General features: G+C 49.8%; 1 protein-coding gene across 1 annotated transcript in view; it reads right to left on the bottom strand.

The window, feature by feature from the left end:
• Positions 1-387: 387 nt before the first annotated feature.
• The window catches only part of Fubp3 (far upstream element binding protein 3), a 46,530-nt gene continuing 24,020 nt past the window's right edge, over positions 388-22,897 (bottom strand). The window contains 17 exon segments of the mRNA XM_032902811.1: positions 388-484; positions 976-1,163; positions 1,913-1,984; positions 3,749-3,825; positions 3,953-4,024; positions 4,297-4,370; positions 5,116-5,276; positions 8,530-8,671; positions 11,224-11,324; positions 11,733-11,835; positions 12,953-13,023; positions 13,026-13,056; positions 15,431-15,529; positions 16,978-17,140; positions 19,044-19,101; positions 20,290-20,361; positions 20,727-20,776. Coding sequence (XP_032758702.1) covers positions 1,009-1,163; positions 1,913-1,984; positions 3,749-3,825; positions 3,953-4,024; positions 4,297-4,370; positions 5,116-5,276; positions 8,530-8,671; positions 11,224-11,324; positions 11,733-11,835; positions 12,953-13,023; positions 13,026-13,056; positions 15,431-15,529; positions 16,978-17,140; positions 19,044-19,101; positions 20,290-20,361; positions 20,727-20,776 — 1,501 coding nt within the window. The 3' untranslated portion in view covers positions 388-484; positions 976-1,008.

The following is a 22,897-nucleotide window of genomic DNA, read 5'->3' on the forward strand; positions in this document are numbered from 1 at the left end:
AAAATTTTTAAAGAATTTGTTACATTACCACCTAAGACTTCCAAGCCATTTTTCTGTTGTAACAGAAAAAAACAAAAAAACAAAAAACAAAACAAAACAAAAAACCAAACCCCCCCAAACCCAACAAAAAACCAACAACAAAAAAACCACCCAAAACTGTAAATAAAAAGACACAAGACAAACCCATCATTTGATGAAATGTCAGGCTCTGAGGAGAGTTCCGGCACCTGAGCTTGCAGGTTTTGCTCCAAAAGAGCTCCAGAGCTTACACATTTACAAAGAAATCATGACACAAAAATTACCAATGTTTAGTAACTAATTTTCCTAATTTTTAGAAAATTTCTGTTAATCTAAATATAGTGTTTCACAGAACAAAACAAAGGTCTTCATCGAAAGGTTTGCAAATCTAAAAATCTCTGTAACAAACAGGTTTCTCTCACACTGATTTCGGGGAAGAGCCGCGGCAGATGCCCATCTACTGCTCCTGTGGGGGGGAGGGAGAGGGTCAGCCCAAGACCAGCACCTCACACCACCAGATACTGGACTCTAAGCACCTCAGGTTCTAGGGGCAAGATGTAGGGGCAAAGGGGGGTGCAAGGGGAGGGCTTCTTCTGGGTCACCAGGCCTACCACCAGCTTCCTACAAGGCAAAAGGTACCTATGGGAGCCCTGCCCCCAAGGTCCAAGGAGAGCTCCTTCTGGCTGAGGACTACATAGAGCCCTCCACGTTTCTACACACCGAGAGGCCAAGCTGGCCCTCCACTTGCTCGGCCCCGAAGGTGCTGTGCAGGTAAAGGCCCCAGCCTGGCCACTCTCTGCAAGGACTACCACTGGAGTGGTCCTTGTTCACCAGACCCATGGCAATTAGAGTTAGGGTTGCCAGGCCTAGAGCTAGAAAGAGAGCAGCATCTGATCAAGCTCAAGGTTTGGGACAAGGTGGAGGGACAGAGGAGACCCTATAGGCCACCGTGCTCACCCTGGGACTAGGAAAGCACAAGGCTGGGTGGCATCACGGTGCTGGGGACTGGCTACAGACCTGGCTGTGGGCCTGAGCCTGCCCTAAAGTCTGCCCATAGAAGGCGGCCTGCTGCCTGTAGTACTCGGCCCAGGCCATCGTGTAGTCTGGGGGGGAGCTGGCCTGTGGGGCAGCACTGGTGGTGTGACCTAGAGGACAAACAACAGACAAGAGTTAAGGAAGGGAGGGTGTGGAAGACTCTCTCAGGCCTTACCAGCCTCTGCCAAAGCCCACCTAGAGGGTCCACTTCTATAGGACTACATTGCCCCGCCTGCCTGCCAGCAACTCTGGGTGCCAAAGAATAAGCACAGGCAGTGAGGGTAGAGACGGTGCAGTGCAGTACTCAGTGGGGTTGGGTCAGGCAGGGTTGGTGTTAAATAGGCCCCAAGCCCAGTGCTGAGACCACGCAACACCTATCCATCAAGTCACCAGAGCAGCTCGACCCACAGGTGATCCTGCCCCAAAGCCAAGGAGCTTCAACCTGGGCCTTCTGATCAGCAAATGGTGGTTCTAGGTGAGATGTTGCCAGAGAACCCTACACTAGACCTGAACATGCTCAGGCCCTGTGCTAATGACAATTAGCCTGGGGGCATTTTTGTGTTGGCATGAAAATCAGTCTCAAGTCTGACTTGGTTCCTGGTGTTATAAAGAGAAATGAACTCTAAGGAAAGACAGGCAACACAACCAGTGAAGTGGTAGCCCCAGTCTGCACTGTGACCTCTGCGTGCCCTGACATGGCCCCCAGAGACTGAGACACACACCTAGCGGGCACTGGCTACATTTGGCTTCCTCTGACAGGACACAGGGGAGAGACAAGGCGGGCACCTAGGCATAGACCCAGAGAGGGTGTAAAGTAAACCAGGTGACTCTGGCTGGACAGTGCGATGGCTGCACTCACCCTGTTTTTTGTAATAGTCTTCCCAGGCCTTGCTGTAGTCGGGCTGGCTGTTCTGTGGCTGGCTCTGCTGGCCTGTGCAGAAAACAGACAGCAGTCAGGCCTTGCTCAGGAACTCCCACCCCGGCGACTTCAGCCCAGTGAAGCTGGCTTCAACCAGGGTCTTTAGGAGGCAGGGCTGGAAGCCAAAGCCTTCTCAAACTCTAGACCTAGTTCGTCATGGATAGAGTCCAAATGGTGCTGACACCTCATGAGGCCCCACAAGCTCAACCACTGTCCCTTTGCACAAGAAAGGTTAGGAGTGGGGATTCCCTGTGTAAAACCTGACATGAAGGCATAGGCCTGGGGTTTAAGCCAGGGAGACCTTGTGCACATGTGGCCATGGTGCACATGCCAATGACAGAAGTAACAGGCCCACAGGCCCACCTGGGATCTTGCCTGGCCTGGCCTTTCTGTGTGGGAACAGCACAGAGGCCTAGGTGCCTCCTCCTCCACTGTTGGCAGGGGAGACAGAAATGAGGAGACAGCCAGCATCAAGGAAAGGCGCATTGGGCTCGAACAGATTAACAAGGCAGAGAGGTCAGGGACAAGCACGAGCTCACCAGAGCTCTTCACCACTCAACAGAGCCAACGTAAGGCAGCTAGAGGACGATGAAGACCAAGTCCACGGGCTCGGCAGAGTGCCTGCTGTTTTTGCTATGCTAATTAGCTGGAGGGAAAGCAGACGGGCGCTGGACTGCAGGGAGGAACAGCTTCTGTTTTCTTCCCTGGGACACCGGTGTGCACAGGACTGTGTTTGCACAGGCCCTGACCTGGGCACAGGCAGCACTCAGCCACACAGCTAGAAGCAGCTGTCTGTCTGTCTTCTTCCTGTTTACCACCCACACCAAAGCCAACCAAGTGGGCTTCAGACTCTGCTGGACCGCGACTCTAAGTGCTCCTTTTGGGGACGTGGGGAGGAATTTTTCCTCTCAGGGCTGCATCTGGGAACAATCCTGTCACCCTCTTGCCTTGGGGATAGACATGTCAGAATAGCATCCAAGAGCCTAGCACTTCAAGACCACTACTTCCAGGTCAAGGAGACAGCAGAATGCTCGGGAACCCAGTGCTCAGCAGAGCAAGCCTGGCCAGTGAGGAGGGTGTGCACCAGCAGCTCTCACTGGGAAGCGCCTATCAGAGTCTGACACTTGAGTCATTGGGTTTGAGGAGGGAAGGGAACAAAATGGCTGAGGTTACAGAGCTCATCAAACACTTCGGCTGCTGTTTGAGAAAGGCAAACAGCAGAGGTGGCTGGGCCAGAGTGGATGGAGAGGGCTGAAGACTGTACAAGCTCCTCCTCCTTTAGCGGCTGGGCAGACAGTTCTGTTTCTGAGAAGTCTAGGTGACAGAAAATGGCCTTTGCTAGGTCACTGAAGAGAAGTCGTCCTGACACAAGAAGACTAAGTAGGGGGGTGTGTGTGTGTGTGTGTGTGTGTGTGTGTGTGTGTGTGTGTGTGTGTCCCTGCCAGGCAGGAAGCTGCTTAGGAGAGCAGAGTACAGAGAAGCTCTTGGTTGGAGCTTAGCCTTAGAAATGGAGACTAGAGAGCCTTGTCAAACCACACCCACTGTCCTTTCCAGCCCAAACCCCCGCTCTGAATAGGTCCTATGAGCCAGGGAAAGCAGCCTGACCTACTATGTGTTCCCACAGCCTGGGTCTACTAGGCCCCATTTCTAGGGAGGAGCATTGCCACACCAGGAGTGGAACTGAGCAACTCCCCCACCCCCACCCCAGCTCCTGGCTCTGTAAGCATCAGTCTGACCACCCTGGAGTGCACCCTCACCCTCCTGTGGGTCACTTACTTGGGACTTGCTGTGTAGGCTGCTGCCAAGCCTGGTAAGTGCTGCCCCAGCCTTGGGTCAGAAAAGCTGGAGGGCCGCTGTGGATGACAGAGAATGCTTTGTGACAGCTCAGGGCACTGAGCCCTCCCCTGCCTTCCAAGCCTCCTCCTCTTTATTGTTGACTCCCTCACCCTCCTACTGGCAGAGGGACAGTTAATCACCTACCTCACAGGGGTGCTGTGGGGGTTCCCGTTAACTTTAGCAGCGATGTTGGGGAAGGCCCTGGGGGGAAAGGTGCTGCAGGGAAGGAAGGAACACTGTTGGTCTGCAGGAAGAGCTGCCAGCTCAACCCACTCCCCTCTACCCAGGCACTGTGCTCCCTGGGTAGACATGCGATGGGAAACCCCCAGCTCTGGGCTTTACTCTGACTAATAGGCGAGGTACAGGGCAGGACAGAGAGGAAAACAGTGTGGCCCCTCCCAGGACTTGGATTAGCATGGCAAAGCAGTTGGACCAAGGAGGTTAAACGGGTGATGACCCTTCCGCCAGGACGGAGGCAGAAGACTCACTTTTGATGTGGTGCAGCTGGTGGCTGGCTGAAGGGGCTCTGTCCGAAGGCTGTAGGGGCTCCGAGGCTGGCACCCTGTGTGGGCACAGAGGAGCTCTCACCCGTGTCACCAAGTCACTTTGCCCTCTGCCCAGGCCCACCCAGGGAAGCCACTATGGGAGGCAAGTCAAGTGAAGGAGACAGCTCTGCGCTCACACTAGCTTCCTTCCCCAGCAGACAATGTCTGCAGTGGTGCTCTGCCCCTCAAATGACCAAGACCACCACACAGCCAGTCCTGGCACCACCACGATTGCCCTTGCATGTCACCCTGGGGGAGGACCAACCTGCTTGACTCTCCCGTCAATTTAGGCTGGCCCAGGGCTCTTTCTGCCATTCTACGTCCCCATTGAGGTGAGCAGTGGCCCATCTGTCCTCCATCAACACTCCCTTTCTTTATCTGCTTTGAGGTGCCTGAAACTAAAGCCAGAGTCAATGAAAGCTGCCTGCAGGGCTGGTGGCCAGGGTGACACTGAGGGAGCCTGGGGCAGCGCTGGGGGAGGCTGCTTTCCTGCAGCTCATCTAGGCTCATCTGCAGGGACATGGCCGGAGCTCTGACTGCTGAAGCCTTGGCAGCCATGCCAGAGGCTTCTCTCATTGCATTTGGGCCTGGCACTCCCTGAGCCTTGGACTTTCCTTTGGAGAGGAGAGGAGAGGCTGCCCCACATGATGCAAGGATGGAAAGGCATGGAAGCACAAGGTTCTGGGGGAAAGCAGGTACCTTGGACATCCAAAAGCAAATCCAGCTAGTATAAGCCAGGTGGGGAAAGGCCCGTGTACGTACGCCAACTTTCTCATCTATGAGATGCCTGGCCACCTCGATCTGCTGAGGAGCACCCCTGATGGTAAATATCCGCAGGTTAGGGTCGGTGTTAGGAGGGGGGTTCCGCTGCAGCTCCACATGGGCACCTGATTGCTGGTTGATGCTTTTGATGTTCTCGCCCCCTGCAGGCAGGAAAGATGGGTGATTAGACCAGAGGTGACCCTGAGCAGGTGGCCTATGCTTAGGGGTGGCTAAAGGCACATGCTAACTCTTGCCCACAAACATCCACTCTCTTCTGTTTACTGCACAGGGACCCAGACAAAATCCAGTGCTTCTTGTGGGCCACACTAGCCATCTGGAGCCAAGATGACTGCAGCTAGACTGCAGCCTCTGTGGCCACGGGACCCATAGAAGGGTCTGGGCCAACTGCTGCAGGCCACTGGACTCATTCCTGCCTGCCTTGAAGTCTGTCGGTCCCCCAAGGCTGGTCCTCCTCAGTGTAAGAATGGAGAGCTGATGCCCAGCATACACAATGGGGCCTTTAGCCTGGGTAGGGCTGCTTTCCCTCCCTCCCTCCTCCTCCACAGCTCAAACGGGGCGGCTACAGCCCCAACAATGCTTGGAGCCCACTCTGGCCTTTAGTGTCACACCCTGCTCCCTCTCAGGTCCCTCTGTCTTGGTGGGGGGATGGGTCCAGACAGAAGCAGTACAGAGGGGGAGGAGGAGGGGCATATGGCCTAGATGGAGCGGGTGTTGGAAATTTAGTTGTTCTCTCTGAAAACCCTGCAAGTCTCAGTCTCTTAATCAAACGTGTGTAACAAAAACTCCACCAGCTAGTAAACAATGACCCATTCTTCTGAAATTTCACAGAACTTACAGATCTCTTGCATCAACTCTCTGGGAGCAGAGTACTCCCAGAAGACAAGGAAAACCTGGAGCATGTTTTACAAAACTGCAGATAATGTGTTGGAAGGTCTGGTTATAAGGGAAGCAGGGACTCCCATGAGTCCCAAAGCAAAGACCGTGTGTTAGTGTTGGGCTGCCCCTTGCCCATTTCCAATCCAATCCAGCTTGAAATGACATGGGTGACGCAGTGCCGCCTATCCCATAGCTCTCCTTTAGAGCTCACCCTTCTCTACTGCCTCAGCGGATGAACACCAATCTAAAAACACTACTGAGCAAGTGAGGCTGCTGACGAGGAGGGCAGCGGGGACAAGCTTTGACTTTATTTCATCTCAAAAGGCTCAAGAAACAAAAATGGAGGTGAGTCCTAAGTGTGTTCTGGATGCTCAGTGTAGCTCCTGGATCCTCTCCTCAGAGGCCACAGCCTCCGTCATCTCTGCCCCAGGAAGAGGGAGCTGTTTCGTTCCCAGTCAAGACTTGGAGATGCAGTGAGCAACAAAGAAGCAGAGACCATGTTCACAGGCACTTGCACGTGTCTACTCTCAGGAGTCCCCGCTAGCAGCCAAGAGTAAGCACCCCAAGACAGAGGACTGACTGCAGCCCCACTTTAGCCAGGCCAGAAGCCCAAGATGCTCTGCTGGGAGACCTCAGGAGCTCGCTCTTCAGATACAAAGGCACTGCAAAACTGCATACGGCCAGAAGGAGTTAATATAAGTTCATCTTCCTTCAAAATGAGGTCACTAGTTTGGCACATGGTGGCTGTCTTGACTCATTCAGCAGCCTGTTCCATTCTTCCACCTGATGGGGGCAGAAGTGACCCACCAGCCGGCTGGATGTGAAATCGTAAAAGCAATTAATCAAAGCTGCTAAAAGGCCTGGCTGACAAGAGCAGGGCTGGCCAGACTATCTGTCAATGTTGCTGTGTTTATCATGGAAATCCAGCAGGCCCGGGAGGCTGTCCAAGGGCAGGGGTTGGGAGAGCGCTGCCTGGTTGCCTGGGCGCACTCTCTCTTTCAGCCACATGCTTTTCCCAAGAAAAGGAAACAGCTCACTTGAAAGAGTCTCTCCATGATCACCTCAGCTTGTGGTAGGTCCCAGACTGTTACTGAACATTTCACTCTGTTATCTATCCCTGTCCTCTAGGACCTACTTGGGTGGCTCTGTGGAGGACAAATAATGACGTGCATGCGCACGCACACAAACACACTCATGCACGCACACATGGGGTGCCTCCGCTAGGGTTTTCTGAGATACAGGCAAATGAAATTACTAACAAGATGATACTGTAGGTATCAATATCAGGTGAATTTAATCTCTTGGCACTGTCCATGAGCTCGGTGGGGTATGGAAGTGCCTACCATTTTAAGCAGCTACTAGAATCTATGACACCTGTGAAAAGAAAAGCAAACTGCTACATGAGTTACCATGGTGCAATCCTAGAACCCAGAGCAGTGGTTCTCAACCTGTGGGTTAGACCTCCACAGGGTCACATAGCAAATATCCTGTATACCAACTATTAACGTAAGTCTTAACAGTGGTAAAATTACAATCATGAAGTAGCAAAGAAATAATTTTATGGTTGGGGATCATCAGAACATGATGGATTGTATGTATTAAAGGACTGCAGTGTTAGGAAGGTTTACAATCACTGACCTAGAGACTGAAGCAAGAGGGTCACAAGGTAGAGGCAGTCTGGGTAACTGGTCTCAAACTGAACCCAAAACCCTTCACTACTCCTACCATTCAGTAATCTGAAAGACATGGATATAAGAGAGTAGTATCTTAAAAGAGGACAGATGCTCCCCCAGGTAGGGGTAACTACAAGTTCTGGGGGTCAGTGCTGGCAACACCCACTCCAGCTCCCAAGGACACATAGGCAGGGCCTGAGATCTGCTGGCAAAAACAACCCAAGACACATTCCCTGCTCATGACTCTGGGGAAAAGACATCTTCCTATGCTGTCGAATGAACACTGAAGGAAAACACAAAAGCCAATGTCAAACGGAAGTCCTGCTGGCAGCAAAGTTCAGCTCAGTGCTCCCAGGGAGGGCAGCCAAGACAAGGTGGTCCCACGGCCTGCTGGCTGTCAGGAAGGAAGGCACAGTGCAGGCAGGAATGAGGCTTTTTACCAATGTTCCAAACTGCCCCCAAATGTCTAAGAGCAACTAACAAGCCAATCTCTTCCCCTCCACAGGCTGTAAGCATTGCTTCAAGGCTCTCATGCTGCTCACGAAGACTCGGAGTCCAAGTCCAGTGAGGGAAAGGATGTCTCATGTAGAAAGCACTCTGCAGCGGGCGTGAGCATGAGGCATGCTGATGACTTATCCAGGACCAAGTTCATCCCAGTGCACAGCAAGCACCAGGGGCTCACACCTTCTCTCCAACGGTCTGGGTGGTGGGTCTAATTTCCTGTCCACAACTCAAACACTTGCTTTGCCTCCATTCTGACAAGCCAAGACAGGGACCCCAGAGATGCCTTGAATATAGGCCAGAGGGATGAGCAGCTGCAGGGGACAGAAAAGCTGCCTCTTACCTTTGCCTATCACGAGGCCGCATTTATCAGCTGGCACTGTGTATGTAATTTCCTGGATGCCACCAGGAGTGCCCACACTCCAATCGCCACGGCCTCGGCCTCTTCCTCTTGTTCCCGTGAGGCCTCCAAGGATCTCTCTTTCCTGGTAAAGGAAAAGGTGAGAGTGAGGACTTTTGCCATCAGATCCTGGTGAGAAGGTGAAATGACAGGATATACCCAACTCTACACATCTGACCCCAACGCTTCAGCCATGGGAGCTCGAGTTCAGAATACAATCAACAACACTTTGTTATAAAGAGACACAATGAGCATCCACACGACATCTACATACCTGCCTGTAATAGCAAGCCAAAAGCTCTGGGCTAAAGTCTGGGACCTGCACTCTCATTAAAGGGCCCTCACGATTAGGCTTTACTTGGAGCTGAGGCTAACTCTTGCTGGTCTCTTGGAGCAGAAAATGGATGTTCAAGAGTTACCAGCATCTGAAAGTGTCAGGATGGCAGTGTGACCTTAACTCCCCCACAAGGCTACTCACTACAGAGGACAGTCCAGTCATAGCACTGTAAGCTTTGACATCTTGCTCTGAGGTCAGCAGAAGGGATAACAGGATTAGAAAAAAAGTTTTGGGGTTGGTGAGATGGCTTGGTGGGTTAAGACTGCTGTCCTGATTTTGATCCCTGAGATTCACTCACCCAGTGGAAGGAGAGATCCAAATCCTGCAAGCTGTCCTTGGACTTCCACACAGGCCATTGCATGCGAACATGCACATACAATGGTAAGTACAAACACAATAAAAAATATGTATTAAAAAATCGGTTTTATCACCGAGAAGGCATAGAAAGAGCCTCAAGAGTGAATTCTTAGGAGGGGTGGGCTGCGGCAGAAGAACTGTTCAGAAGCCAGCCTGTCTCTAAGACCAAGGGGCAGAAGGACCTAGAAAGGTTAGACAGGGCGTGTCTAGGACACAGGAGAGTCATCCCAATGGAGGGTCCTTCTATTCCACTCACAGGCAGTGGGCCTCACCCCCTTTGGTGCTTGGCCAGCCTGGAGTCTGGAGCAGCTCTGGCACAGTGAAGAAGGCCCTGCCGACCACAGACAACTGCACATTCACCTAAAAGCTAAGCCAGCACACTGCTAAGCTAACTGGTTGGGAAGTCTGACGGGTGAACAAGGTTCTCGGAGGGTTTCTGGTCAGACACCGGCATGAGCAGCAGAGACTCTGAATATGAGGGACAGATGGTTCTTCAGCTTCCAAACTTACACAGAAAAGGTATTAACGATGTCCAACCCTAAAAATCCATCTGGACTCCTGTTAAAAACCGAGCCCCAACCTGTGCGCTCCCACCTAGGTGGTCAGGGACTGGAAAGGCGGTGCATATTTACAACTGAGACTGTTAGTGGGAGCCGACACTCTGCCTGGTCTGCTGCTGCCAAGATAGGCAGAAACCCTGTTAGCACCTCAGAATTTGTGAGAGGTCATGGGCTAATGGATAAACAGGTGATACAATCTCCAACACTATACCCAGTCCTTTGGCTCAAGTCTCTGGCATGTGCTCACTCCCACACACCTGGAGGACGTGCTAATCTGCCACTGTTTACATGTTAACAGATGCTAAGGATGCCACAGACTCGCCTTCTGAAGGCAAGCTTGGACTAGAGGCACCCCTCTCAATCCCAGCACTTAGGAGGCTGAGGCAGGAAGATCACCTAAGTTTAAGGCCAGCCTATACTACAGAGCCAGGCTCTGTACCAAAATGCTCCCAAAACATCAACAACAAAACCCAAGTGTATGAAGACATGGTGTCACTGGAACAGTTTAGGTTTTGCTGTGCTTCCCGGACTCCATTCCACTGGTTTTATATCAAATACACCCGACTGTTGGTAGTGGGCGCTCTGCTTGGCATCTGTCCTGTCAGGCACGTGCAACTTTTACACTGTGATACCATTATCTACAAAGCTCATGCTTCAGACCCACAGAGCTGGGAATAGAGAGATGTCCAGTAGTTAAGAGCACTTGCAGAGGACCCAGTTCAGCTCTCAGCACGCATGTTAGGCGTCTCACAACAACCTGTAACTCCAGTTGCAGGGGATTCAATACTCTTATGGCCTCTATGAGTATGACACACATTGTGCACATACATGCAGACAACCATACACAATAAAGCAAATATAATTATCCAAACAAAACAAAAAGTTAAATAGAAACTAATTTAAAAATGTGCATTAAGCTTGTAATTTTGTATTGGGCTACGACTATAGTTGGCATGCATGTAGCCCAGGGCCCACGGACTGGACACGCTGTCTCTGTAAAGAAAACCCAGGCTGTGTGACATGGCTCAGTGGGCAAGGGTGCGTGCCACCAAACCTAACAACTGAGCCTGATCCTCAAGAGGCACATGAGAGTCTCTAGAGAACTGATTGGCACATGCAGGCCGTACTATGTGTGCACCACACATACCCACAGACTGCACACACAGGAGATAAGTGTGTAGTGAAAACCCAGATTCTGTGTGATAAGTGCAGGGGTAACAAACCAGCAAGGAAAAGCAGTAGGCAGGAAAAGGCAGATAGAGAAGCCCCTGGGCTCTAACGAGGGGCCTGAGCAGTTAGGGCACCGCTGTTCTGCCGGGTGGCTTGCCTATGGTGCACTGTCTGCTTCTAGGTGGGCTCTTAGACGCAGAGTGCCAGACCCACCTGTGCTGTGAGAATGAGCTCATTGATGATGCGTGCTGCATGCTGACACCGATCTGGAGGGCCCATGACCTGCGCTGCTCTTTCTGGACTAATCCCGTCGTCTGTGGAATCAGATGAGACAGGGTAAAGACAAGTCCAAGATCAAAGAGCAAAGAGAGTTTCAGTCTAAGCTCTCAGTGTGATGAGGACTGTGACTGAGTGTTTTTCACATGCTTCAGGATAATGCCCAACCACTGTCATGTACAGATGACCCAGCATGAAGGCTGACGAGGACAACACTGAGCTCAAGGCCAGTGAAGCAACAGCCATCTTTGCCTTCCATGAAAGATGTTTACCTTTCTTTGTGATAGAAAATTGCCTGATAAAAGAAAAGTCTAAATGGGGTATTTTGTAAAGAAATCTTAGCAAAATTCCAAACTGAATGACCAGGGGAGCAAACAGAGATTGCTAAAGAGAAGGTGAAAATGCACACATGGTTAACACAGCCCATTGTCTAGGTCTACACCAACCTGGTTTGAACTGGATCCTCACACCAGCGTCATTCTGGATCTTCTTAATCATTTCTCCGTTTCTTCCTATGACAATCCCAACAACAAACCTAGGCACAGACACCTGGACAGAGACATGAGCCATCAGAGCTCCCGCACAGTGGCTTTGTACAGACCTAAAACATCTTAACTGTGTGTCGGTGGCACACGAGCACAGGTGCCTACAGAGACAGCGGATCCCATAGCCGGACTCACAGGTGGCTGTGAGCTGCCGTGTGGGTGCTGGGATCTGAACCCAGTTCTTCTGGCAAGAGCAGCCAGTGCTCCTACTGCTGAGTCCTTGGCCTTTTCTTTTAAAAGGAAAGATTTAAAAATAAGTAGCTTCATTTTTATTATAGTGTAATTACATAATTAAAATAGTAAGGCCGGTCTCCCTTTAGAGTAATTCTGTGACTGATAATTACTCATAACTATAGGAAGAAAGTATAAAATTAAACTAAAAAAGGTTATACTAAAAAAGGTTTTCTCCCACAGAGAATAGATTCAAAATGATTTTTATCTCCCAAGTTCTGTGAAATGCGTACAAATATCTTACACTGGCTATCCTGTGGTCTTCTCCAGTCTTTTATTCTCTACCTGTAAACTGTGGTAAAAGGCACACGCCTTGGCATCTGCCACTGTCATGTCTGAGGAGCAGCCGGCAGCACTAACTAGCCTCAGGACCTACGTCACCACGGAAACCGTACCACTCAGCAGTTACACTGTGCTCCCCGCACAGCGCTGCCTCATCAGAGTGACCAATGTGACTCGGGCTCACTGCACCAGGTGCGATGTTTGTGCGCTGTGGCATAAATGAGACTTGCAGATAGATTTTGATACCATTTCATCTCATCAATAAGACAAGATTCTAGATTTGATACAATCACAATAACTGATCACTAAGAAAACTTGGGTTTGGACCCCAACCTGGACATCAAGTAAACCTTTAAAGCAAACCCAAAAGCAGAGGTGTGACCTGCCCTGGCTCTCCATGCTTGGTCCCTCTTCGTATCCCTCAACAGTGTGTGTCTTAAAGGCTAAGGAGGGGAGAGAAGTGTGACCAGTGACTTTAGTGCCACTCTCTTTGTTTCTGAGACAGGGTCACACCACTGTGTAGCCCTAAGTGGCTTGGGGCTTGTTATGTCAGGCAGGCTGGCTCGAACTCAGCCTTGTTTGCCCACCGACCTGTGAGTGCAGCTTACCTCTATACTACCTCCTCCCGCTCGGGAGGTGAAGTCCTCAAAGCACGCCCTGAAGTCAGCCTGGTCTTTTCTCGGATGATTTCTAGGACCATTTCTCTTGCTTGCTGTAAAAAAAAAACAATTTGGTCCCTAGCTCCGGAAAAAAAAGAAAAAACAAAGAAAAAAAGAAAAAAAAAAAAAAAAAAAAAAAAAAAAAAAAAAGCACCAGTGGGGGAAATCCTGAAAAAACAGCAGCATGAAATACCAGGATCATGATCAATGGGACCCAAGACCTTGGAGGCGTTCAGTTGCTGGCAAGGATGAGAGCTCTTCGAGGATGGTCTTCATCTGACTCTGATGCGAAGGTTTAAACTGCTAAGAGCCTACTCACTGTACTTGAAGCTAAGTCCCAGCTGAAGTGCAGTAGAAAACCTTCCCAGCAGCCTCGAGAGCTCCTGGTGGAGCCTCCCTTCAAGTGGGAAGACAGGGAGGACACCACAGACACAGCTCCTGCCTCAGGAATCTTAGATCTTGGCTGTTTATACTGTTTTGAATAAAATAATGGGCTTCGTGCTTGTTCACCCCATCTAGGACCTTAGATTTAATGCCTAGCACTTCAATCAAACAAAAGGAAGGAATTGAAGACCTTAAAAAATCAACTATTTCCTTCAAATTTATGAAGAGAGGTCAGTAGAATATGGGCGTTTTCCTGAGAGACACTTTCGAAGAGGCTGGGACATAGGTGTTTGTAGAATGCTCACACCACACACAAAGCCACAGAAAAAAACTTATATACTGGCTCACATCTGAAATTTTGACTGATGAGCAAAAACCAAGATGCAATCTGACTGTGGACGTGGAGGCCTGAGAAGCTGTATAGCTTTTTTTTTGTTTTGTTTTTAAGACACACCAGAAGAGGGCATCAGATCTCATTACAGATGGTTGTGAGCCACCATGTGGTTGCTGGGAATTGAACTCAGGACCTCTGGAAGAGCAGTCAGTGCTCTTAACTGCTGAGCCATCTCTCAGCCCCTGTACACCTTGTTTTTCAGAAGGCCTCTCACTAGCCTAGAGGTTTATGAGAAGGCTAGGCTAGGCTGCCTGACCAGAGATCTCCTGCTCTGGAGATCTCCCTATGTCTCCTCCCCCAGAGCTGAGGTTAGTAAGTGAGTTGTCCATACCCAGCTTCTGTTTTTCTTTAAACTTGTGTTTTCAGGACTGAACTCAACTCCCCATGCTTGCTTGCTAGGCAGTCAGTTTATCCACTAAGTTACCTTTCCAACCCAGTCATTTTATTTATTTTAAGAATGGCTGGTAGCTCTGGGAGGAAGGCCACTGGGAGCAGCTGGCCTGAAGGGAAAGGGACTAAAGCGGCCCTGCTCGCTCAGCCCTTAGCAGCACTGCTCTTAGGCATCATCAGTGAGAGCCAGAGGCCAACTTCACTGGGTCAAAGCCCAGGGCTTTTTTAGTTGTTGCTTTTGTTTTGTTTTTTTTTTTTTTTTTTTTTTTTTTTTTTGGAGCTGGGGACCAACCCAGGGCCTTGCGCTTGCTAGGGCAAGCGCTCTACCACTGAGCCAAATCCCCAACCCTGCTTTTGTTTTTTTAAGACAAGGTTTCTTTCTCTGTGTAGCACTGGTGGCCCTGGAACTGAGAGATTTGCCTGTCGTTGTCTCCTGAGTGCTGGGATTAAAGGTATGCACCACCATCACCCAAATTCCAATGCTCTTAAAGATGCATGAAGCTGGGTTGGGGATTTAGCTCAGTGGTAGAGCACTTGCCCAGCAAGCGCAAGGCCCTGGGTTCGGTCCCCAGCTCCAAAAAAAGAAAAGATGCATGAAGCTGCAGATGACGGAACACTGGAATGTCACTGATAACATATACCCACAGACACTTGCATTTTTGGACCAGCACAAGGAACTAGTAGCCACAGGCTGATCTCTGCTCTCTCAATTCAGAAAACTGCACTGATAAGAAACCCATGCCTAGGCTCTGGCCTTTGTTTTTATCTGCAACTCCTCCTAGCCTGGGTTTAAGCTGGCCATAGCCAGCAAGGCTAACAGTATACCTCATTTAGGTTACCCAGGATCCTGTGCAATGTGAAAGCCAGTGCATGTACTGCCCCAAGCAGTGGTCTATTCTACTGTGGCCACATTAGCCAGTGGCTTTGGCACTGGGCACAGCTAGACACTACATCTCCATTGTATTTCCCCAAAGATGTACCACCCAGTGTTGACAACCACTTGGGTCAGACCAGCATTTCTCAACATGTGGGTCACAATACCCCTTTCCAAGGAGGAATGACCCTCTCACAGGGGATGCCTAAGACCATTGGAAAACACAGATATTTACAGTATGATTCAGAACAGTAGCAAAATTACGTTTATAAAGTAGTAACAAGGATAATTCTATGGTTGGGGTTACCACAGCAAGAGGAACTGTACTAAAGGGTCGCAGCATTTCAGCAGGTTAGACAGAGCTGACCCATGAGTCCCCTCCTACCTGTACTTTAAATGGATCTCCAGTGATGCGGAGAGGCTTGTCTGCTCCTGTGGGTAGCGGGCCATCCTGGATCATGACCATTTTCACACCTGTCCGCTCCTGTTGGAGAACATGCGACCACACAGCTCTCAATGTCATGGGGGGAAAGAAATGTGCGATGTCTCAACAAGCAGACTGGGCCAGCTTATCCTAAGTGTATGTGTCACCTCCCACAAGATACATCCTCATCTGGACCTGGGCTGGCTTCTGGGACAGACACACACAGGACAAAAGCCCAATGTGCTCATCCTCTTTATTCTGTATGGAGCATCTAAACACCAGGGCACTGTTCCTACGGAGGGCTACACACTGACATGGGTTCTGACTGTTGTTTGGCAATGACAACCTGTGTCTACCATGTAATCAAGTGTTGCATCACACCCCATATAGGTGAGCTGGGTTCTCAAACTACCCAGGGGCTCAGGGCTAATTGACTGAAATGTGGCTTCTGCAACATCAAATCCTAAGCTTTCACAATTAACTCTAGGTTGCAGGAGGGCCTTCTACAATCTGAGGCCTGGGGTATGAGGCACAGGCTGGCCATCACCTGTGAAGCCCCACAGTTCTGACGTCTGCTTAGACTCAGCAGAATGGAGCTCGAGGAGCATTACTAGCCATTCTTGGGTCAGTGTGGCTGCTGTCTGTGTGTCTGGGAACATATATACTGCCTTAGCTGGTGATGGTCAATCTCAAATATTCTGTTTTTTTTTGTTTTGTTTTTTTTCCAGGCAGGGTTATCTATGTGACCCTGGCTATCCTGGAACTACTAGCTTTGTGGACCAGGGTGGCCCTGAACTCAGGCTACAGTGAGGCCATCCCTTTCCTTTTCTATAGACAAGGACCGGGCGGAGTCCCTGAAAAGTAATCAGTGCTTGAGGCTTTTTTACCTTGAGGTCTTTCAATGTAGCCCAGGTTAGCTTAGAACTCACATAGAGCCACCTGTTTCTGCCTCCTAAGTGCTGCTGGATGTTGAGGACAAAGGCATGTGCCACAGCTAAGTTTCTGAAGTTGTTAGCATAGATTTTTTAAGATAGCATCTTGATATATACATATATACGTATGTATGTATGTACGGACGTACATACGTATGTATAGTCTAGGCTAGCCTCTAACATACAATCTTCCCACCTTAGCCTTCTAAGTGCTGTGCCATTATACGTAGCTATTAATGAACCCCCTTCTTGCCTAAGCCAGGTCTCATGTAGCCAAGGATGCCCTCAAACTCATTACGTAGCTAGGCTGATCCTGAACTCCTGATTCTCCTGCCCTTAGCCCAGGGTGAAATTCCAGGTATGTGTCCCTAGTCTGCTTAAACGAGCATATTTAAGAGCACAGGATCAGTATTAACAAGAAGCAGACTTCAGGAGCGCTAGACTCTAGGCTGTCCCATGGTGTCTCTCCTGTCCTAGACACTTAGAATCAAAGGAAGGAATCCTGTCCCACGTGAGGTCTGTAAGGGAGCCATGGCTCTAGAGTGTGCAAGGGCAGCCCAGCTCAGCACCACACACCTGCAACTGCTTGATCGTTTCCCCTCCTTTGCCGATGACCAGCCCCACTTTAGATGCAGGGATAAGAAGCTCCTGGATTGTGCTGTTGCCATCTATATCGTTGTGAAAGCCAGGCCCATTCCGACATCGGTCCACAATCTGCCCCAGGAGCCGTTTGGCTTGTCTTTGGGAGGGAGAAAAATCACAAGAGACCCAGCATTAAACGGATGTTTAGGATGTTTTGGGAGAGGAGATGGTGCCAGGGAAAACACAAAGGAGTCAGGCAGCCCTCCATCCAGCTCCAGCTCCTGCCTCATAACCTGGGAGGTCTGAACCATTCTCCATGCTACGGAACTGCAATTCAAAAGCAACACACAGCAGAGCACAGCACTAGTTCCATGTGGAGTCCCAGAAGCAGGCCACTGTCAGACTCCACCCCTCACGTCTGCCCCGTGCACCTGCATCTTCACTGCGCCCTGCCTCCTACTTGCAATGTCAGCAGTTGTTTTGTCCTTTGCCACCTCTGCTCCCCGATCCAGCACAACCCTCACGGGGAGACACTCAGCACACTTGTTAGCGAGGGCGGGGGAGAGAAGGAGCGATGAGAGATGGAGAAAGCAAGGGTTAGTAGCCACACTTCAGCTTCAACTCCAATGTCTCCCTGTTGCCAGCAACACTGCTTTAGAACTTGCAGCTAAGCCCATATCTCCAGTGTGGTTCAGGACAGGAGGGGCAGTGTCCTGCTGCTGCTGCTGCTGCTGCTGCTGCTGCTGCTGCTGCTGCTGCTGCATTCCGGGGAGCACCTGAATGGTACAGCCCAGTCGGGACTTTGCGCTGCATAGCCCTGCTATCTGTCTTCATTTCTGCAATGTGGCAACAGAACCACCCAGCCTATAATGGCACATGTTGGGCCAGTTTCCTTTTCTGCACCAGAATCTTCCCTGGCTGTTATTTGCAGAATTTATTCTTTAAATCATCACAGCTTTTTTGCTGTTGGTCTTCTTCTGATAGAGACAGTTTCATCAACCAGACAGACCATCAACCAGACAGACTGACTGTGCTGGACTGAGAGAATCCTCCTAAAGCTTAATTCTCAAGCTGGAGCTCCTTGGGTAGACACAAAGTGAGGACATTTAGAGGAGCAGCAGGACGAGCTGTCTTTTGCAGGGTTGAGCCTCTGTGTGCAGAATCATCTTACAGCTGGCGCCGCAGCAGCTGTTTAGTATTTTGCCCGTGTACTAGATTAACCTGCGCTGGAAAATGCCTCGACTCCAGCACCACCGTCCAGCTTGCCCTATAATGCACACCTGCCAGTAGTATTTATTCTGGTTCATCGCTTGCAATGTTACAACAGAACAAGAGAATTTAAACTCATCTAGGCTCCCTGAGAAATGGAAACAATAAAACCACCCTACCTATTGAGCTAGACATAATCTCAGCTCCCCGGTCCTCTAGCAAAACACTACTGTACAGACTAAAACGGGAGAGCCTGTACAGTCCTCCTCCCCAGGAGGTGCTTGGGTTTATGAGCGTTGTGTTTGGTATAGGGCTCTGAGCAAGCATGTATCAGGATAGGAAACCAAGACAAATTATCTGGGCTCTTGCCAATGGGCTCCGAAGCCAAGGCACCTGCTGGCTGGTTCACAGGCTCTATGAGTGGAGCAAAGGCCACGGTGAGTGGATTCACTTGGTTCACAAATATCAGAAGGGCAAGCAGATCAATCGGCCCAGTTTTCTGAAGCTCACAAAGTGATCAAGTCCTCTGACCCAGGCCTGTTTAGGTATGGGAGGTGTTAACAAGGAGGTTGCTGATTAGCGTGCTTAGCCGGGATGAGTGTCCACTGCTCAGCCCCTGGTTTATGGAGAGGTCATGACAGCTAGGAGGCATTCTAGGCTTGTGTGTTTGAGGTAACAGAAGAGCTCTCCTGGTGTGGTGACCTCCCAGGCCTTTCTCCTACTGGAGGTGTGCTGTGGGTGGATTCAGCACAGATCGACAGTCTGCAGCAACAGTTTTGCCCTTCCATTTCTCCTCACTTGGGGAAGGAGGAAGAAGAAGTGAAAGGAAAAAGTAAATAAAACAAACTTACTCAATACTTTCTGGGGTTCCGGTAAGTACACAGGGCCTCTCTGGAATCCCAGAACTCTCTATAAGAAGAATCAAGAAGATGAGGTGTGTTGGTGGGCATCAGGCAGCCGTGTGCCTTCGCCTCTGTGTGTAGACTGTCTCTCTGGGGCTGGTTCCTACACCACCCCCACAGAAGCACAGTCTCCCAAAAAGACCAATTTGCTTTGCTGGGGGACAGAACCTTAGTTCTCAACATAAAGACTGAGTCCCACAGGGGAGCCAGGAGGACACAGCAGAGCTCTGTGAATTGGTCCTAATTACCAAGACCCACTCACTCTGACTGCCCAGAGGCTCCTTAGCACCCCAGTCACTCCATCATGTTTCCTCACTCTGTGCAGGACAGCTCCATAGTCACCAGCCTGCAGACTGCTGAGGTGTACTGTTAAGGACTTCATAAACACGTCGGGATTACAGCATGTATTGTATCCATAGCCCAAGAAATTGGCAGCAGAGACATGCTGCTGGTCCCTGGGCCATTTGACACGAGAGGTGTCTCCAACACCCTAAAAACTCCTTTCTTGAACCACTGAAAGAGGAACTAGTGTTTGCCTAGCCTATGTGTGTAAGGCTGTTTTCAGTCCCTGGCACTGTAAAAACAAACAAACAAATCCTCAAGACAAGTATCTAGTAGCCATTACTGCTTCCAAGACACTGAAGTGAGTACCGTGTAGTGACAGGAATGTCCCCAGACCCTTCTTCCCAAATGGAAAGAGGACACTCGCAGATGGCATGATAAAACTACGACCAAAATAAACTCTTCTTCACTCAGTATCTTTCAACGTCAAATGGTCAAAACTCAAAGAATGTCTGAGTCCAGAAAGGTATCTGACTCTGCTCAGCCAGGAGCCCTGCTGTCCTACCCACAAAGTGGAAGGAAGGTCTTGTACAGGGAAGCTGTGTGCAGGCCCCACTACGCCTGGCATCACATTCTGGTGCAGAAAACATAGGTCTCAGCCCAGCCGGCAGGTGTTAGGAAGAGGCCACACTGGCCACAGAGTTGAGTGCTGCCCTAGAAGGCAGGTGTGTGAACCTCGACTCCAGGCTGGCTTTTGCTTTGGTGCTCAGGTGGGGTCCAACTCCAGAAGTGCAAACAGACAGCAACCACACATACTTACCCTAGCTTCTAACCAAAAGCAAAGATACAGATTGTGGAAAATGCTACATAACACTGATTTCTACTAAACCAAGTATGAGAAAAGTAGCCTTACCTGAGGCAATCTGGATTTTGCACCCAGATTCTGCTTGAATTCGTGAAATCTGCTCACCTCCCCTGCCAATAACTGCAATGAAATGAGCAGGGTCAGAACGTGCCTCCTCCTTTCCACACTCTAGCTTAACTAACTCAGCAAACATTCACTCTCGCTCACAGCTCACTCTAAGCCGTCCTCTGGGGAGCCCGTCTCAGCCCACAGACACCACAGCAACAGAAGCTGCATGGGACACACAGCAGGTAACTACTTCAGCTGCGTCAAGAATAGCTAGGGTGGCCAGATGCCCTGCCACTCAGACGCAGCTACTGCAATGCCTGCAGCACTGCCCCAGCATGCTACCACAGGTGACACGCTCATAAGAGAATAGAACAGACAAGAATTAAAAGGGAAACAGAACAGACAAGAGTTAAGCACAAAGCAATTCAGATACTTACTAAATCCAACCATTTTATCAGGCACCTTGAATTCTTCTGTTATTACTGCCCTAAAAACAAAGAAAGTTTTTAGAAAAAGACAAAGAGTTCAAACTGCTGCAGTCACCTTAGATCACCAAGATGAAAGCTTAAACCAATCATGCTCATCTGGCCTTCCCAAGCACCCAGAGAATGTCATCTTGAGAATGTCTCTGGTCAAGCATTCTTTGGGAATCCCAAAGCCTCCCATCCCTGGCCAAAGAAGACAACTCTTCCCTAGCTGCCTGTTCTACAGATGGCTGTGCTAATGGCAGAGGCTAAGGGATAGGGCAACAAGCCCGGGACAGTTAAAGATCTGCTGGGGTACAGAAAGGGCTTCAAGCCATTTGTTAAGGTATGAGCTCTAGATAAAAATAGAGTCAACATTTTTGATTTCCTGATCTCTGTTTCCTGGCCTCCCTCCAATATATCTATGTCTTTTAAGGTACTATGTGTCCAAGAAGACCAGCATCCCACAGAGACTAATCAGTGTTGGCCAGGACAGCACAATTGCCCCCCTCGTGCTTTGAGAGACTTTGCTAAATACTACCCTGTCCATCAGGTGCCTTCAAAAGACAAAAAAGACTCCATCAGCTCTCTCAAACAAACTTTGAAATGTAGCATGCAGTGTATTGTGGACAATATCCAATTGCCCAGCACCACGGAAAGCAATTAAATCTAAACATTTACCTTAGGGGGTGCTAAATACAAGTAGTTTAAAAAAAAAAAAGAAAAAGAAAGAATGAACTTTTTAAAAGGCACACATTTTTAAGTCTCTGTCACACGGCTGGATCCTTCCCCACCACGGGAAGGATGGAATATAGTCCATGTCAGGGACTGCAGCACTCACAAGAAATGCAGCGGCATAAATAGCTCTGCCATCACGTCACCAGGACAGGAGCTGTCCTCAGCCTGCGCACAGGGACCTTTCCCCACTCCTCTCCCCATCTGGAGCAATACAAGCATTCACCCAATTCTAACAGAGCCAATACCTGGCACCTGCTAGCCCTGGAGGCCAGTGACCTCTGGCAGAGGCCAGCCCTGCCAGGATGTGCTGAAGCACAGCTGTCAGGGGCTCAGCATTCTGTGCAGGAGGCGGAGAGCTGGGTGATGTCAGGACTTGTCAGCCCCAGGTAGGGTGACCGACTACATACCATGTAGCATGCTTGCTGACAGTCCTAAGCTCATCCTCAGCACTGACAACAAAACCAGCCCCGAGACCCCTAAACAACAATAAACACAACCGCAGGGCTGGGCACGCATAAGTGACACTGGCTATCAACCATAATCTCTAGCTCACCTCCAACCCTCCACTATGTACCTCTGGCTGGCCAGGGGCTTCCTTCCTACGCAGACCAGGCTAGCCTTGGACTCACACAAGTGCAAAGACAAAGTCAAATGACACCACACCCAGCCCAAAAGCTCTATTCTGAAGGCAAGGCACAGACTGGTCTAAGGCACTAAGAAGCACCCTTACATGCTAATTACAGCCTAACAGGAAATGCTTATCAGCATTTCATACCGACAACCTCACCTAAGTGACTTCAACTCATTAAACAAATGAAACAATGAAACAAGAAAATCAGGCTAAACCTTCCTCTTAACTGTTGATGATGTTAACAGACCCACAGCATTTTGTGTATAACAGGGAGGGCAGAGCTGTGTCACTTGCAGTGCAGATTAAGGACACTAACTGACAGTTAAGAGTCTCTGCAGAAGAGAAGCACCACTGTCCCTTTCTCTCTTCGCGTGGGTGATGCTATGACCAGATACTCTTATCTTACAGATGGGCCTTTTTAAAGTCTAGGGTCTTTGTATCTAAATCCTCAACTTAATGGAAGGTTATGGGGGAAAAGAGAGGCTGAGAAGAAACTAGGCTCGTAGCCAAGATTCTCCCAACAAATCCTCAACCCCAGGCACACCCTGCTTCCCAAGCCCTAGACACTGTCCACCCAAGAACTGCATTCTTCTCCTGTGAAGAGCTGAAGAGCTGAGGCACTGTGAGACTCACAGAACCAGCAGGACAGTGCAGTCCCTCCTTTCAAATTTAATCTACAGTAGAAGAGAGCAACTCCTCCATTGTGAAAGTCTCTGGAGGCTCAACAGGGGCTGGTTTAGTGCCTGGGATCAGTCTGTTCCTCTGGCTATACGGT

This window comes from Rattus rattus, chromosome 5 (assembly GCF_011064425.1).
Source record: "Rattus rattus isolate New Zealand chromosome 5, Rrattus_CSIRO_v1, whole genome shotgun sequence".
Taxonomy (NCBI): Eukaryota; Metazoa; Chordata; class Mammalia; order Rodentia; family Muridae; genus Rattus; species Rattus rattus.